The following is a 19180-nucleotide window of genomic DNA, read 5'->3' as shown; positions in this document are numbered from 1 at the left end:
AGATTTTTTTTTTTTTTTTAGTTGCAGTAGAACGTTTGACTAGTACATAAAAGGGGAACATACAGATCCAAAATTGACAGGTAAAAGGCATTTTCAGGCACCCTTTATAATCATCATATTATGCCTCATCTTATTCCCATTGTATCCTGGGTCACTAACTTCAGTCAGAAAAGGGATGGGCCCATTACCTCCATTTAAAAAGTGACTACAGGTTGAACCTCTCTAGTCTAGCAGCCTTGGGACCCAACTCGAGATGTTAAATATCAATTAACTGACTCGTCGAGTAACTTCATGAATTCTTATCAATTAGTTGACTATTCTATAGTCCTGGGGGGTGGGGCCGGCAGCCAGTGTGCTCAGGCCCCACTCCTAAGGAGTCCCCTGCAACTCTGCGCTGCTGCCTCTGTATCAAAGGCAGCAGCATGGGGTGCCAGACAGGAGCTGGTACATAAGGAGGAGCCAGTTTAAAAAATAGCTCCCCTCACAGACTGGCTGCCTGTCGCCTCTGAGTTCCCGGACCCGGCACAAGCCAGAACTGAGTTGGGTTGCTTGCCCGCCTGGCTCCTAATACACTTAAAATGTAGAGCCACAGCAGGGGGAGGTCCTGGAATTGTTGCAAGCCAGGACTGAGCTGGGCTTCTGGCCAGCCTGCTAAAAAATTTGCTGGTGGGGGAAGAAAAGGAAACATGTGTAGTCTATAGCATTAACTTATAAGCTTTACTTATTGGTTAATCGACTACACTATTATATCCCTAGACCTGCCCAGTGCCAAACCAGAGAATTTGCCAAACCATAGGAGCCAAACGATATTATCTAGCTCCGTTACCAATGCTTTCACTACTTACTGGGCTCTTAGAAGACATTTGGAGTAAATTAGAGCTAAATAACAGCACAGAACACTGAGAGCCAAGACTGGTGGCTGTAAGTAAACTTTATGGGACCATGAGAAACTTGGCCAGACCCATGATAAGTGGACATCCAACTAAGTAAAATCATGCCGGACCACAGATATTGCCGGATTAGAGAGGTTCAAGCTATAGTAATTTCAGATGCTTCAAATTTCTGGCTGCGCTACTTGAGACACTTTAGTTTCAACGGGTCTGGTATTTACAGAATGAGTTTCCAACACTTTCTGAAAAACCAGACCCTTTTATAACAAAGTACCCAACTCTGATATAGTGCTTGTAAGGCACCTCAAATTGGCCACACAAAAATGGCTCGTCATGTTTGAAAACTCTGACCTTAATTTTTGTCTTTATTAGTACAGAAATAAAGCCCTTTCTAGAATGTATTCCTGTTGGTTTGTCCTATTTGCATGCTGACAGAAAAAAATACCATAAGTATCACAGGTATCACCGGGTGGTTGTTCAAAAGGAAAAGGTGATATATGGTTGAAGGGAGGGAATAATTCCTTTCCTAGTCTGGTCCCAGCTCAATAGAAACAAACTGACCTGCACACAACTAATCAGTATTGCTAATATTCCCAACAAAACAAAATGTAGGCTTAAATAAATAACAAAGAGAAATGGCAATTAATTAATCTCTCTTTCTAGAAACTAACATAATAGTCATAATGACCTAGCATGAGAGCTGTTGTCCAGTACTGCAGAATAATCTGCTTATAGTTTAGACCACCAGTATTTTACAGACTGCACAAAGCAACATGTTGCATTAATGGTTTAGAAGTCTTTAGTCATAATTAAGCCTCAATTTCAACAGTGTATAAATAATGAAATACCACATTTATGTGAAGTGGTATTTACTTTCTAGACTATTAGTGTAAAAACCACTGAATTATTAAAATGAGTAATTGGCTCCTCGTACAGATCCTGTTTCCCCCTCCCTCCTTCTAACCATCTCTTTAATGCTCCCTCTTAATTGAGTCTCTAAATCAAGCCATATGTAGAATATAAACGTGCATTACTTTGATACAGCTTATGGCCACTAGACTTCAATGGGAGCAGGGAGAAGCTCTAACCTTGCATTAGGACTCTTCAAATCCCTGTGTCAATGCCCAAAGCCCTGGTTTTTTTGTTGGTTGGTTGGTTTTGTTTTTTTGGACATTAACCAATGTCAATTCTTGGCCACAAATGCAGAGAGCGATCTCAAAATGAAACCTCCCAAGCCATGTGAAAAAGGTCTTCTTCCCTATGTTCAGCAAAGCCTTAATGGGTTCACTCTAAAGGCGGTTCCCTATTGGTCCTCCTAGTATGACTGTTGTCTTTAGGCTTGGTCTACACTTAAAACTTATAACAAAGTGCTGTGAAAAATTCTGTGCCCTGTGTGATGCAGGTCACATCTTCACACATCTTCACTCCGCGGAGGATTGCCACTGCCGCAATCTATCTTCTGGTGTTTGATTTAGCGAGTCTAGTTAAGTCTCACTAAATCGAACTCAGAGGGCACCCCAGCCAGCATCTGGTACTCCTGCTCTTACCAGGAGTAAGGAAAGCCAACAGGATTGTTGGCTCCTTTTGGCCTCCCCTATGGGGATGCTGCCAAGCTCGGCTTAAAGTAAACCGACTCCAGCTATGTATTCTATGTAGCTGGAGTTGCAGACCTTAAGTCAGTGGATCTCCGACCTTTTTACACCCAAGATCACTTTTTAAATGACAGAACAAGACAAGATCTACCACCCCGCCCCACCGCTTCCTTGAAGCCCCGCCCCTTCCTTGAAGCCCCTCTCCTCCTCTCCGTCACTTGCTATCCCCAACCCTTATACTGCTGCTTTTTTCCCCAATTCTTCTGTAGGAAGAAGTTTTTCCAACATTTGGCCTGTCTAGACTGGACCAAATGTCAGAAAAACCCCTTCTTTTGGAAGCCCCCTTATTCCTTGTGGAAAGAGGAATATAGGGTTGACCGAAAGATCATGTTTGCTCTTCCACTAAAAGAATTGGAAGAACAAATGCATCCCTAGAAGCAGAAGAGTTTTCTGGGATATCTCCGAAATCCTGAAAAACTCCTGCAGTCTAGCTGTACCCTCCCTGGGTTGAAAAAGGATGGGTAGGCTCTGGGGTGGGAATGAAGGATTTGGGTGCGGGAAGGGGTGAGAGGTGCAAGCTCTGGGAGGAAATCTGGATGCAGGAGAAGGTGGATAAGGGAACACTGGCTCGGGGAGGGGGCTCCAGGCCGGGCAGTGTTGGGGTCAGATGTAGGGTTAGGGTACTAAGTAAGCCACAGACTTCTGGATGTGAGGGTTCAGGCATTTAGGTTGGGGTATGTGAGGGGCTCAGGGCAGGTTTCACTGTTGTGGCCCCAACTGTGTTGGTGGGAGCAGGGGACATAGTACTGGGGAAGGGTGCTAGTGGGTGCTTCGGCAGGGGACAGGGTGCCAGTGGGGACAGAGTTCTGCAGCTGGGGACAGGGTGCTGGGAGGGCAGGGGACAGGGTGCCAGTGGGAACAGGTTTCTGAGGCTGGGGAGTGGGGAGTGAGGAGAGGGAACAGGGTGCTGGGAGGGCAGGGGACAGGGAACAGGTTTCTGAGGCTGGGGAGTGGGGAGAGGGAACAGGGGGCTGGGGAGTAGAGAAAGGGGGCTGGGGAGCGGGGAGAGGGAACAGGGTGCCGGGAGGGCAGAGGACAGGGTGCCAGTGGGGACAGGTTTCTGAGGGTGGGGAGAGGGAACAAGGGGGCAGTGGGGACAGAAACGCCCCTGCACCCACCTCCTCCCAAGATTCTCCCACCTCCCCTCCCCAGAGGGAAAACGGTGCGTGCCCCCTCCAGGGCTGGAGCGTGCCTCCCACAGCGCAGCCAAACCCCCCTGTGCGTGCCTGTCCCGGGGCCAAACCCTCCTCCTGCATCACAGTCAAACCCCCGCGGGTGCCTGTCCCGGGACCAACCCCCCCTCCTGCAGCGCATCCAAACCCTGCCCCGGGGCCAAACCCCCCTCCCGTGGCACAGCCAAACCTCTGCACGCACCAGCCCTCTCCTGCGGCACAGCCAAACCCCCGCGGGCGCCTGCCCCGGGGCCAACCCCCTCCCGCGGCGCAGCCAAACCCCCGCGGGCGCCTGCCCCGGGGCCAAACCCTTCGCTCGACTCACCCCATGCTGCACTCCTCCTCCAGAGCCGACATCCCCTCCCACAGCGCGCCCAGCACGCCACAGAGCTCTAGGAGGTGAGCAGCCAGCGCACTTCCTGTAAACCTCATTTCACGAGGCATAAGGAAACGGTCGACAAAGGCTTCCCTTGTCAACCGATCCGCATCTAGACTGCTGCGCTGTGCCGGATCAGCTGATTGTCAGCACAGCACGGCAGCCATTTTTATTTTAATGAAGCGGGGATTATTTAAATCCCCGCTTCATTGAGTATGTCAAGTAAACTACTTTACATGGCTCCGTCGACAGAGCCATGTACTCTAGACACACCCTATATGGTTACTTTTGCTGGAGTATCAGGTTACCAAGTAATGGACAGAATCAGCTCTTAAATATCATTATGGATTGCAAAGAGAGATACAAAGCCAGATCCTCAATTGGAGTAAATTGATGTAGCCCAATGTTTCTCAACCAGGGGTACAAGTACCCTTAGGGGTACTTGAGAGAAGTCTGGGGGGTACGCCAACACAACTGAAATTTGGAGAAATCTGAATTTTTGTTTTAAGCTTTACAGCGCTTTATTATTTTTGTCCTTTTTACACCCAAAAATTTCATCACCTGCTTTTGTTTAAACAAATGTGTTCCATAGTAGAAAAAGATTTTGTGTCTGAAAACTAGGTACTGGGAATACTTTTTTAAAGTGGTACTTCTAGAAAAAGGTTGAGAAACACTGATATAATCCCATTAACTTCACTGCAGGTTCAGCCATTTACCTTGGCTACAGATCTGGCATATAACCTGGAACATTCCACACAAAAGCACAAGTCTCTAGCTAACCTAAAGAAGAAAATGCATTAACAGCAGTAGTAGCAATCTTAGTCTCTGTGTAGAAAAACCACTAGTGATGGACACAACACAATTACTTTTTAGAGAAGCTTGGTGAGTAACACTAAGTAAGAGGAAAAATACACTGTTAGCTCACTAAACAGAGCTTTTATTTTGGGACAAGAGAGGTCCACTTTGCATCTGGGCCCCAGTCTCGTACAGGGCCCACACTCAGTGAATCCAGCTATTATATAAAGTCTTCTCCAATTTGTTTTATATTTGGCTAGTGTTTAACCACTAATTGTCACAATTGCATTTGGAAGCAGAGAGTTTTCAGACATTTTGTCTGGTTGGAAACTGCTACATCAGTCAATAAGATGACTGATGCAAATTAGATGCCTAAAATAATTTTAACAAAGAACACACATTTATGAAATCCTGTGGTAACCTCCATAAAGGCTCCAGGATGTGTTTAAGTGAGACATAAGAAGTTACTGAAGCTAAGAAAAATTCTGGTTTTATCCTATCAGCAGTTTAAGATATTAAAATAGTTTCGTTAGAGAGAGGCATAACTAGTTATGACCTGAAATGGACTGCAAACAAAGCATTCCATCTTTGACACTTTCTCTATGAGGCTTTGGGCAACACATCAAGTCTTTAAGACTCTGTTTCCTCATCTGTAAAATGGAGCTTATAACAACAACAACAGCCACCTGCTTCACGGGAATCTCAAACACTTCTAGTGCTTTATATCATCAATTAGTAACAAACCCTCCCTATGTTTGCATACTTGTGTTCATTTATCTGTAAACTGATTGAGTGGTCACTGAAGAAGTTGTTTTTTTAATGGCTGTTACACATCTGGATTTCATCATGTTCTTTCCATTTTTAAATGAATAGAATACTGAATTTTAAAATATTAGAATGACACAGGTCTAAAGCTGATGATATTTGATGGACATTAAGACAGAAAGTGATTACATAAAATGGGAGCTTTCTGCAATCTTGATCATCTTTCACTAAGCCCAATAAATAAACCTAGTTTAAGAAGGTGGATTTAGGCAGAGTGGGGAGCAGGAAGAAAGACAGGAGAAAAGAAACGGATAAGGATTAATTCAGAACAGAAACTTCCCCACAGTATCCCTCTAAGACGGATTTTAATATGTCATCAACAGCCTTAACTACATACTAGTCCAAGTATAGACAGCTTTAATATTAAGTAGGAGTACTTACAATAAGTATTATATAAATACTGGCAAGCACTCGCGAAGCATATCATAAACATTCAACATCTATGATAGAGAAATTTAAGCCAGTTCTGTTAACACCCAATAGTGTATAAAAATGCTGTCCAGTTCTGGCCCTTCAAGGATACAGCATCACCGACCCCCTCACCCCCACCTCAGTTGTCTACCTGTTGACTTTAACACTGTTTATATTCATGGTCTCCTGGGCACAGACACAGTGGCAAGAGACTGAGGTCCCATGCACATGAGTACACTTTCCACTCCATGGGGTTTACATTAAATCTAATTTTTTCATTTGTCACACCCAAAGTCTTGAACATAATCAGTCCATAAGCTGCCTGGAATCAATCCAGATCCATACAAAACAAAGCATCTGTGCCTCCTTACACAGACTGCTAATCTATTCAAGGCTGCAACATTTTTTGGAAGAAGGTAGAGTCCATGCAGCATTCCTATAGGACACGATGTCATACTTCAAAACATGAGGCATTTTTTAATCTCATCCTCTTTCACAATATAAATAGGGTTAGATTTAGGCAATGCTTGGAGAGTTGACCTATAAGAAAATCTTACAGGGACTGGTGATTCATTAATAAGCTTCTTTCCTGGGTGTTGGCACTGAAAAAATAGCTGTGGATGAACTAAAATACATTCACTGACATTTTAAATTATATTAGAGAGGCTAAAAATTTTGTGAATTAAAAATACAGGCAGTCCCCAGGTTACGTACAAGATAGGGACTGTAGGTTTGTTCTTAAGTTGAATTTGTATGTAAGTCGGAACTGGTACATATTGTAGGGGAAACTATAGCAAACATTTCTCCAGAGCTCAGTTTTATTCTACCACACCTCACTGCCCTCAGTCCTTTATTCTCAAGCTGAGGTGTCTGCTGAGAAAAGCCGCTCCGCGTCTCCCTGGTCTGCTGGGGGGGGACGCTAGCTTCGCGTCTCCCTGGTCTGCTGGGGGGAAGCAGCTAGTGCGGGGTTGCCTCACCCCGTTTGTAAGTAGGGATCCGATGTAAGTCGGATCCATGTAACCCGGGGACTGCCTGTATGATTTTTTTTACCATTAGATGTGACTGATATTTCCTAATATTAAACATGTTGCTGAAATGTCACATTTCTAAATTTGAGGATGGGGGAAAAACAGCAATTTTTTTTTAAAAATCCCCACAACGTGGGGTGGGGTGGGTTTTTTTTTGAACATTTCCTGTTTGGGTTGATGAAGAGTCAAACAAAGGATATTTGTAAAAACTAATAATAATATAGTATATAAAGAAAGAGCATCTTTCTTTAAAGCAAGCACTTTGGGGAAGCCTAAATATATTGACAAGAATCATTTTAAGATATTCCAGTCCTATTTCCCAAGGGGAAAACCCCACATGGGTTTATTATAAATCCTAGTTTGTTTGTTTTCCCCTCCCTTAGATGTGAAACAGACTTTTACATTCCTGGACCAGAGTCGGCTAACCCTCATTCACATCATCAATCCCACCGAAAATTACTCAAAGTGTTCAGTATTTGCAAGACCAAGCCCTTCACCAACTACTGCAATAGAGAAAATTTTAACAGAATTTGCAAACAACGCTGATCTTTAAGAGACTAATGCAAAGATAATCCCAAAACCATACTTAAGCAAAACAGCACAAGTGGGGATATTTGCTGCTGTCCTTGGCTGGGTAAAACTATCACCTTCTAAAAGCTCTGTCCATACTAGGAAAAATGGAACGTTTTGAAAACAATTCAGCTAAGAGGATTTAATCTTCCATTTCAGATGAGCAGGTGGTAGTATCTAATGTGTTAAAATTACATTTATTTAGTCTCCAACAATATTTTAAAACAAATGAGCTCTTACGTTTTAAAAACATGCCTTTTTCCTACCATTGACACGGTTCTGTCTACATTAACAAAAATGGTGCGTTTTACCCAATCAAGCCATATTATTCAACTGGGTTAAATCAATTATTGCCCCCCCCCACACACACACACACACACAATGCCCGTGTTGACAGACTTTGTGTTTACAAGGTCTGGTCTTGTGGCAGCCTACCTAGTTACAGGTCAAATGATTGTAAGGGTGTGAAATGATGTTCTCGCTATAGGCAAATTAAACGAATTATGGCACTGGGGTTTCAATCAAGGTAGTGTAACTCATTTGAAAAAAATAAAACCCAACTTTTTTGCCCATGTAGAGAGTATGGCAGTGATAAAGTGGCGTAAGGCCCCTTAAACTTATGTCTAACTGTGAACACATGGGTAACCCTAGTTACATGCATGGGACTACTCACATACCTTAAGTTAGGCAAGGGCAAAAGGAGCTTACTAAATCAGGGGCTATTTCTCCAGGGCCTGATGTCAAGTTCTGGACATCACCAGGCCAGTGATGAGAAGTTGAGCCTAAATCCAGGTCTCTCACTATTCTTCTGACTACTTAAAGAAATATTTTTTTCTAGCCATGACACAGCTTTTTCATATTTTCCAAATTATATCCTCACTTGAACTGAGTAATACTCTTTGGCTGCAGTCCCAGAGAAAACAAAGGAACGGCTAGTGCAATAAGGAACGTATCAGTAAGGATATCAGAATTGTCCCCTAACTGTTTTCTCTTGCTCCAGGTGAAGTCAGGGACACAACTCTCATTAACCTCAGTGGTGCAGGATCATACTGTCTGAGCACAGAAATGTAATGAAAAACAAAACAAACAAAAAAGCAGTTTTTAAATGCAGCATTTTTTGCAGTGCTCCTGATTAAGAATGTTTCCTTGTGCAGACCTTGTAAAAAGTACTTGAACTGAATAAATAAATAAAAGCCTGATAATGTCAAATTTCAGAACATAAGATGATTCTTATTCATTGAAATGGGAGAGTTGTTTACTCTCTTCAGAAGATTTTGCTACTTTTGCTCTTCATTCTTTTAGTACTGTCTATGATTTCCATGATAATCTAGAGATATGCTCCAAAGAAAAATGACTTCAGGCTGTACAGTTGCTAATGTAAGTAATTCTGCTTCACTACATCAATTTGAATTCCGTTCATGATTCATGCCCGTCACAGTAAACATCACTTGCACTCAGTATGAAACAATGCGTGTAAGAAACCAACTGCTTTAACTGCTTAAAGAATAAGGTTTTATACAATGAGACAGTCTTTCATTCACAACTTCTCTGTGAAATCATGAATCAAAGATACAATGTTTATTAGATAGTTTAGTCACATTCACCATAATACAGCTAAAATGCAGAGAAAAGCAGTAGTCTACTCACAGTAAAAACAGTGCAAATATTTGTACTTTTCTGATTCAATAATCACAGTAACTTTTTTAAAAACGGCAGTTGCAAAATATTTTAAAAGCTAAATCATATATAAACCATTCATTTACATGTCACTTAGCAACGTTTTGTTAACAGCACTCATATACAAAAAATAGCTATTTTAAAACAAGATGTATTCCTTATTCTCTTATGTGTTTTATATCAAATAATTCTATAAAACACATTAGAATGTTACTAATGTCACACACAAATAGATATTCACCTTTCATCTCATTCCATTTTGTTTTCACACCATTTCAGTACAAAATGAGCACAAGATTAGCCTTTGAGGTTGACAGTAGTGCCTCATTTACTTGTGATCTATCACTACCATATTACACATCTTTTTAAAAAAATTGGTCTTATACTTCAAAAGAACCACAAGACCAGCCAGAAGGAAGTCTTTATAAGCAAAACCTCTCTCACAAAGGTGAGCCGCACAAGTCTGTTACCTGTACAAAAATGGGAATTCTTCTCTAAAGGTCAGAAACAGAGCGCTGTGTGATACCCTGGAAACATTTGGATGTCTTAGATACTGGTGATAGAAATGTAGCCGTGTTAGTCTGGTGTAGCTGAAACAAAATACAGGACTATGTAGCACTTTAAAGACTAACAAGATGGTTTATTAGATGATAAGCTTTCGTGGGCCAGACCCACTTCCTCAGATCAAATAGTGGAAGAAAAGAGTCACAACCATATATACCAAAGGTATATATACACACCAAAGGTTTTAGATACTGGTGTTTTAAAAACCACTTAAAAAAAAAACAAGTAGTCATGTGGCACCTTAAAAACTAACAAAATGTACGTATAATATCATGAGCTTTTGTGGGCAAACCCTAATTATCTCACCCATTACAAAGATTGCTTCCCCAATTATCACCCCTAATGTCATTACCTCACAGAAACTTCCCCTTTTATCACCCCTATGTCACTATCTCACAGAAACTTACCTTCCCCCCTCACCCTCCACTCTGTTCTAAAATTTGATTTGTCAATTTCACATGCGTTCACTTTTTTATTATTATTATATCACTTTGGTATATATGGTTGTGCCAATTTTCTTCTACATATTGATCTGAGAAAGTGGGTCTGGCCTACAAAAGCTCATCACCTAATAAACCATCTTGTTCGTCTTTAAAGTGCTACATAGTCCTGTCTTTTGTTTCAACTTCCAGATGAGTTTGGCATCACCCTCTCTCCTTTAGGATACAAGGCCAGGGATTAGTTGCACTGCATACAGCAGTTGTAAGTATGTAAACCTCTTCCCCCTGTCTGATCATCAACTTTTCCTTACAACATCGGTCTCAGAGGGATCGCCCTGTTAGTCAGTCTGTAACTTTAAAAACAACTTTAAGAAAAAAGCGAGCACTCCCGTGGTACCATAGAGACTAACAAATCCTATATATTTAGAAAGAGTAGGGTGAGCTTTGGAGGGCAAACCACTGCATATGGTGAACCGGGTTTGCCTAGGAAAGCGCCTCATACTCAACTGGAAGAATCTCCCGGAGGTAGCCGGGTTTTTTGCAGCTAGGAGTCACTTCAGAGAGCAGGCGATTGAGTGTGGAAAGGGGCCGCAGGGCAGAGCACCGGGAAAGCCGCGGAGAAGCCCAGTGCGCTAAGCCCCGGGGGGGCGCCCTCCGGTCTGGCTTTGCCACGACTCGACCCGGGAGGAGCCTCCGGCGGCCCCGGGCCGAACCTTCCGCAGGATGCGCGACCGGGGCCGCCGCTCCGCCTCCGAGCGCCCGCTCCCCGCGCCGCACCCCGGGGGCAGGGGGGGGCTGCCGCGGCTGGGCCGCCCCTCCCCTGATTTCCCCCCCCCCGCCACTCCAACAGCGGCCCCGCTTACCCGGCGTCCGCCAGCCGCCCCCTCGCCGCGCCGCGCCGGCCGGGGCTTTTGCGGAGCCGCGGCTCCCGGTTGGGGAGCGGAGCCGCCGCCTGCCCGGCCGGGAAGGGGGCGCGGCCCGCGGGCGGGGGGGCGGCGCGGCGGCAGAGCAGCAGCAGGCTGCCCAGGCACAGCAGCGCGGCCGCCACCTTGCAGTAGAGCCTCATGCTGCAGCCGGGCGCGGGGCTCGCGCCTCACCCCGCGCGCTGGCCGCCCCCGGGCTGGCGGGGCGCGCCCCCAGGCACCGTGCGCGGGGCGCCCGCCCGGCTCGCATTGCTGCGCTGGCGGCGCCCGGGCCGGGGGAGGGGAGGGGAGAGGGGCGGAGCTCACCCCTACCGTACTGTGTGGAGTAGCGGCGCCCCTCCGGCTGGGCCAGTGGGTAGAGCTGGGGGGTAGAACTCAGGGCTGGAGCAGGGCAGAAGGGTCTAATGGTCAGAGCAGGGAGCCTGTCTCTCGAGGGGAAGTCACCAGGGTCAATGCCAGCCCCCCCCCCCCCCTTGGGAGTTGTGGAGTGCTTGGGGGTGGGGGACATCCTCTCTCTGTGCCTCCAGTTCTCCCCCACCTATAAAACAGGGCAATAAACCCGTTGCCCCCTAGCAGGTCACCGCTGTCCCTAAGGGTACATCCGCATTGCGGTGCAAGGTGTCATTTCCACCTGAGGCCCTCACACCTGGAATCACTTGCATACGGGAATGAGGGATGTGAGCGACTAGTCGAATATCCAATTAAGCATACGCTTATAGTATAGTCGACTAGTGACTTGAACAGCCTTCCCCCCCCCTCCTCCCCCTGTCTCCATCAGAGAGAGGCTGCAAGGGGGAAGCAGAAGCCAGTGCTGGGGGGAGCTGGCTTAAAACTTGGTTCCCTAGCACAGGGGTGGGCAAAAGCGCCTCCAAGGGCTGGATCTGGGCCGCCAAGCGGTTTGATCTGGCCTGCGCCGGACTTTTCTAAGTGGCATGTGTGCCTCGCAGGGTGGGGGCAGGGCAGAGGAAGTTTCATGTGCTTCCCCCATCCCCAGGCCCTAGTTGGCCTGGGGCCTGACCTGGCTGTATCAACCAATTAATCATAGTCTGTGGGTGGAGAAGCCTGGAAGCACCCTGCCCCTTCTGTTTTAGACTCCACCCCTTCCCTAGCACCATCTCCCAGCCCAGGGCCGGACTAAAGGATGGGTGAACTGGGCAGCTGCCTAGGGTGCCAACCTATGGGGAGTGCCTGATGGCAGCTGTAAGGGGCACACAGCTCCCCTTATAGCTGCCATCAGGAGCCACACGCCGGCTCCTGCAGCGCCAGTCTCCCCATCCCCACGGCACCGGCCAGCAGCGCCCTTACCCCTACGGCCAGCAGCGCCCTTACCCCTGCACGGCCAAGCATGGCCCACCCCGGGCTATGAGCCAGCAGTGGTGGCTGAGCCGGGCTGGGTAGTGCATGCGCCGTGTGCCCCAGGGGCAGGCCCCGGGCTATGAGCCAGCAGTGGTGGCTGAGCCGGGCTGGGTAGTGCATGCGCCGTGCGCCCCAGGGGCGGGCCCCAGGCTTCACGCCAGTGGCCATGGCTGCACATGCACCGTGTGCCCCGGGGGCAGGCCTGTGCATGCTGGGGGGGTGGGCCCGCGCCCCAGGGGCAGGTCCGCACATGCACTGTGCACCCGGGGGCAGCGCCGCATGCCCGGGCCCGGGGCACCAAAATGGCTCGGGCTGGCCCAGTCCCAGCCGTTTAGGGCATGTCTACAATTGCGGAGCGCAATTTGCGTACCTTTTTCCAATAGTTCAGTGTAGTGTAGATATAGCCTAACTGTATGTTTGGTAAGACAAAGAAAAGGTGGATGGGCAGAAATCAGTCCTGAAAATACATTTTTTCTCTCTCTTCTGTCAGACTGGGCACTGAGATGCTGTCCACCATGCACCTCAACATATACATACACACACACACTTTGCATCCCCCTAGTCAAAGGTAGATTATGGTGGGTAGTGTGTTACCAAACTTTCATGGGAGTGCAAGAATCCACTTATTTTTCTTGTGCTCTTGCCTTGCCATGCTGTGACAGGGAGCAAGTTATGTCACCTACTGTGGTGTTTCTCAAAGTGGTGCGTGGGCCCACTCTGAGATAACTTCTACTGGGCTGCTCCAGTTTGTTTACTTACCAGCTCAACACCCACGGAGCCTCCTGGCCAAATACGGGGTGTCCCCACTATAAGTTGCCTCGATATACTTCCATTCTGCACTAAAGTTGTAGGAACTGATGCGTTATAAGTCCTCCCATTCCCCGTTCTTAAGTCGCACAACACCGCCCCCCGTCCCAATTTGTGCAAATGGAAATCAGCTGCAGGGGAAAAAATCCCTTCTTTAAGTTGTTTCGCTGTTAAGTCCAAGTTTTTTGGAACGTACCTTGGACTTATAGTGAGGACAGCCTGTGTAAACTTTGTCACATTGCTGCCTGGGCCGCTGCTCCCTACGGCTCCCCTTGGCTGCAGCCAGCGAACTGTAGCCAATGGGAGCTGCAAGGCTCAGTGCCTGTGGAGCTGGTAAGTAAATGAACTGGAGCAGCCCTGTAGCAGCCTTCTCCGAGTGGGTCCACAGACCACTTGGAGAAACACTGACCTACTGAGACAAGATCAGTGAGATGATAATATCGACCTCTCTCACATATTATGGAATCAGGTGGCTCAGTGAGGTTTGTAAGGTGATATATGACCCTTGGATGAAAGGTGCCATAGAAATCCAAGTATTAATATTTTCCCTTCAGGCTAGAATTTAACTACCTAAGGGATGGAGGCATTATCATCAAAAAACTCTGGAGTAACGTATCTGTTCTTGGGAAATAGGGCCTCCAAGTTCTTTTAAGAGTGTGGCTACCTTTGACACAAGACCTGCAGTAAAGCCGCAGCTGGTCCTGGTCAGCAGACTTGGGCTGTCTGTGAGGTTTAGAAATGGCAGTGTAGATATTTGGAGTTGGGCTGGAGTCTCAGCTCTGGGACCTTCCTTCTCCTCCTCCCTCCCAATGTCTGCACTGGTGTTTTATAGAGTCACTGAGCCCAAATCAGCTGATCCAGGTCAACCCTAGGTCTTTAACTGCAGTCATAGCATCATAGAACACTAGGACTGGAAGGGACCACGAGAGGTCATTGAGTCCAGTCCTCTGCCCCCATGGCAGGACCCAGTACTGAGACCATCCTTGTGTAGACATACAGTGAACCCTCGTTTATCGCGGTAGATAGGTTCCAAACCCGACCGCGATAGTTGAAAATCCGCGAAGTAGGGACATGTATATTTAACATGTATACAGCGAGCCCTCGCTACTTCGCGGTTCGACCATCGCGGATTCACGTATATATATAATGTAATGAAAAAAGTCCGCGAAGTCGTGAATCCGCGATGGTCGAACCGCGAAGTAGCGAGGGCTCACTGTACTACAGAAAACATGTTTAATTCCTGAAGCAAAGTGAAATTGTGACTGCTGCATTTTGTCTTCTGGTTTCATTGAGTATCCTTAAGTTTTTTATGCAGTGCTGAAGGGTGATGGGATCAGGTTGTATGACTAGTGTCTACTGATGCCCTCAGGAAAACTAAAAGTATTTCTCATGAGACTATCCCAGCAAGCAGATTTTTAAATAAATGGCCAAATCACTGCAACACTTATTCATCTTAGTAAACCCACCGAAGTCACGGTGTCACACCAAAAGGTGCAATGGAACCCGGGACCTTTGGAGTTTAGTACACGAGCCTCTATAGCTTGAACTATAAAGCCAACTGATTCTTAGAAAACTCAATCTCTCTGTAAATGATTTAGATGCCACTACATGGGACCATGAACCACACCCACTAGGTGTGTGGGTTACAACAGCACTACTAGTGAGAGTAAAAGATGCTAAAATGAGGCTCCAGGTAAATAAATAAGTGGTCTCTGTTTTCTGAAATAACACCAGCCTTTCACAATGCGTTTGTTTTTATATACCAGACCCACGGGAGTGGAGGAGTCAGTGCATTGTAAACAATGCATACCATGCAAAAGAGTGAGATGTATTCAGTTCCCTGTGTTAACTTGCCTTGTGCTTTTAGGTTTGCTTTTAGGACCAAATCCTGCCAAAATGAGTAATAAGAACAGTAGGAGTTGGACCTTCACACCTAAAGAATAAAGGGTGAGAAGAAAACCTTGCCAGTCACTCTGCTGAAAATGTAAGAACTGATATAGGCTCTAGCAGAATCATTCCTTTTGGAGAATCTCCATTGGCTATCTACTTCGCTGCATAAGTGTTTATTTTGCTTACCTCTGTTCTTGATTAAACAAAATCAGCCAGATTTCTGGGGCCCATCAAATATGCATAGTGTAGACTTGGGTTGAGAAATATAAGCTACCGTTCTGTTCCCATATCCTAATACTGGCTGGAAACTACACCAAGGGCTGCTGTGCACATGTTGGCAAGAATGCCCTCAGAGGACTGCTCCATTTATAAGCAATTATTGAAGCCCAGAGCATTCGAAATACATTCCCTCCTGCTTCCTGTCAATCCCTGATCCTCCACACCAAAGCAGCAACACCAGTGTTATGCCACACAGGGAATCCATTGATATCTGTGCACCAGTGTTCCAAATAAGATTTCTCCCCTACACAGCGTACACAGGCATAAATAGGGAAAAGATAATTATTTAGAGGTAGTCAGACAAGATCATTAAAAGGTCAGTGTCAGGAAGTTTAGGACCCACTTTAGATTTTATAAGTAAAAAAACTGATCATCACATGCTTGCACTATGCCCTAACACAATGGAGCCATTATCTAAAGATCACCACCATCATACAAATAACAATAATAACAGAAACACAACACTTTAAAAGGAGTCCTTCAAGGACCCTGAGATTGCCCATGAGAGCTATACACACAGGAAGACCCCAGTGAATTGAAAGAGATTCAGATCAGGCTTGTACCTGTACTTCCGATAATCTGTGCAAATACTGGCTTGAGACACTATTCCTTGTTTCCTGTTAGTAAGTAATCAGTCCCTTAAGATTGTTGTAAAGATTCCAATTAAGAGACTGAAAGTTGCCAAGTAAATAGGAGTTTAAGATACAAAATGAAAAAGAATTCAAACACTTCTTAAATAGAGAAAATAATCATTAAGGAACCTGATCCTGTTTCATTCACATTAAATTAGCTAGCTAGGTTAATGTGCTTCTCACCTCGGTATCCAAATACTTTTATGGGAGGCAAGGCAGTTCTGAAAGATCAGGCTTTATATGATTTAAATTATCTTATTTGAGATTGTCAATATCCCACAATGTACTTAAGACTAAGATTACTGGAGAGAGTTTACTGAATAGATGGCACATCTTTTACTAGAACTGTATGATAAAGTCTACCTACATTTACAACTGAAAACATAATTTAACTTAGGTTCAGAGCAGATGCTGAAATATAGATGACTTCATTGTAGGAGAAAATAGCAATAGCAAATGAAAAAGTACAGTAAAACCACAAGTATAAACACATGCACTTTTTTCAGCAGTTACATACTTTCCTGTAAAATAATGAATTGTTATACATTCATTTTCTATAACAGGAAGAGGTATCAGTAACAAAAGTCAGACACTTGCCTTGCTCAATTTCACACCATCTGCTGTTCACATCTAACTTGTATATAGGAGAGCTGGGGACTATTGCAAATTATGCAGTTTGCAAAACACCACAGGGGATTTTTACAGATATAATCCTTCCTCTCACTTTATTTTGCAATATCTTGTGAGCTGCCACTCACCTATTTGCTCAGTCTCCTTTACTTTAAATCAGGGATGGGGAACTTTTTTTAGGTCAGAAGACACTCATCCACAGAAAAAATCAGTCGGGGCTGCACACAAGTGAGAAGCAAAGCAAAACAAAACAGAACAAAAAACCCTCATTTGCATGGCCCCTGACTGAGAAGCAGAAAGCCACTCCACACATTCCCTTTGCATAGCAGACCCTAGGGGGGCATAAACTTGTAGATTTTGTGTGGTCCAGCCCCATGGTGGGGTGGGGTAGGCTAGAGTGCCAGCAAACTCTCCCCAGTGCCGGGTGGGAAAGGAGCACTGACCTTTGCGGATCAGATACAGGGAAGCTGAAGGCCACATCCAGCCCCCCACCCCTGCTTTAAATCAAGCCATTGTAGGGATATTAACTCTTTAAAGTTCTATAAGATCATACACTCAAGCAAAATCAGTTCAGGAAAACACTAGCTATGCGGGTTTTTGCTGTTATATTAGACTACTTTTAAATCCTTAATACTTTCCCCATAGTTTTCCACTGCATGCAGCTCTCTCTCTCTCTCTCTCTCTCTCTGTTTTTGGCTGTGTGATGAATTGGCATTCATGTCAAGTACCGATAATATATTGCAGCAGTTACAGAGACAGGGACACTCAAGCAGATGGTTTAGATCTATATCTGCGGTGGTAGCCAACTGAAGTAAGTGAAACTTTTTACATTGTAGCTTTAATTGGACTGTTTTGACAAATACATTATTACTTTGAAAATTATCTTGTTACATACTTTCGGTACTGTAACTATATCCTATGTTTTGGAGGCTGTTTAATCCCTCCATCTGATGATTAAACAGCTCTTTAAATGCCTGTGAATAACCAGGGGTAAAATGCAATCCTTGTTACTCTGTTTCATCTCCCTGCTGGTCCTAATTAGGAGGAAACCATGTCCTATACTCTCCAGCCTCATTTGTCACATGCATGGTTCATAGTGGCCACACACAATCCCAGCATTTCTCTTTTCCCACTCTCCTATCTATGTAGAAACATTCATGGCTCCCCTTGCCTTTGTGTCTGAGTGCCCTACAAATAGGGTGCCAACTTTCCCAACAGGACTGTCCAGATGTCACCATGGCTGTATATAGTGTTTGGTCTGTCCATCCAGTCAGGAAAGTTGTTGACAGCCCTACCTACAAACAGAACCCCTGGTTGTCAGACCCGTTTACCCATGAAGTACAGTAAACTTCCGATAATCCGGCACCTTTAGGACCCAGAGGGTGCCGGATTATCAGATATGCCGGACTATCAGAAGGGGGGGCTATGAGGGGTCTGGAGTGGGGTGGGAGAGGATGTCACCCCAGACCCCTCATAGCCCCCCCTTATGATAGTCCGGCTCTGCCCCAGGCATCCCTGATTCAGCCGCTGCTGGTCAGTTTCAGCAGCAGCTGAATCGGGGATGCCTGCAATAGAGCAGCTGGGGTGCTGCCAGGTTGGTCCCATAGCGCCGCCCCTCGGTGCTGCGGGACCAACCCGGCAGCACCTCAGCTGCTCTGCCCCAGGGGTCCCCAAGTCAGCCGCTGATTCCAGGAAGCCCGGGGCAGAGCTGCCCGAGGGGCAGCGCTACGAGACCAACCCGGCAGCACCCCAGTTGCTCTGCTCCCGGCTTCCCCGATTCAACTACTGGTCAGTTTCAGCAGCAGCTGAATGGGGGAAGCCTGTCCAGCTGCCCCAGCACTTCCGGGTTCCTGATGGTGCCGGACCATCAGGAGTCCCGGAGCATTGGCTGCCGGACTAATGGAGTTTTACTGTACTTTTCATCCTCACCATCTCAGCATTCCTCTCCCCAACTGCCACATCCACAATCCCAGTATCTTCCCCCCACATGTACTTTTTGCCGTGATGACAATCCCAGTTTCTGAGTGGTATCCTTTCTGAGTGGTATCCTTCCTGTTTTAGCAATCTATCTATTGACTTTGATCTTTATCTGCTTAGGTTTAGCACCCATTCTCCAGATGCTTAAAAAAAACAACAGTAAGGAGGATGGGAGACAGAGCATCATTCTCTCCCCCTCTTCCCTTCTCCTATTTATTTCGGGTTTTCAAATCTCCTACTCATAACTCCAGTCATCTGAAGAAGCGGGCTGTGCCCACGAAACCTC

General features: G+C 45.9%; 1 protein-coding gene across 1 annotated transcript in view; it reads right to left on the bottom strand.

The window, feature by feature from the left end:
* Window positions 1-11577, bottom strand: part of GXYLT2 (glucoside xylosyltransferase 2) — a 39531-nt gene extending 27954 nt beyond the window's left edge. The window contains exon 1 of the mRNA XM_075938648.1: window positions 11264-11577. Coding sequence (XP_075794763.1) covers window positions 11264-11466 — 203 coding nt within the window. The 5' untranslated portion in view covers window positions 11467-11577. The remainder of the gene's footprint in view (window positions 1-11263) is intronic.
* Between the last annotated feature and the right edge of the window lie 7603 nt (window positions 11578-19180).

Source organism: Pelodiscus sinensis, chromosome 11, assembly GCF_049634645.1.
Source record: "Pelodiscus sinensis isolate JC-2024 chromosome 11, ASM4963464v1, whole genome shotgun sequence".
NCBI lineage: Eukaryota > Metazoa > Chordata > Testudines > Trionychidae > Pelodiscus > Pelodiscus sinensis.
Note: the sequence above shows the minus strand (reverse complement) of the source record. Positions and strands in the feature narration are given on the sequence as shown.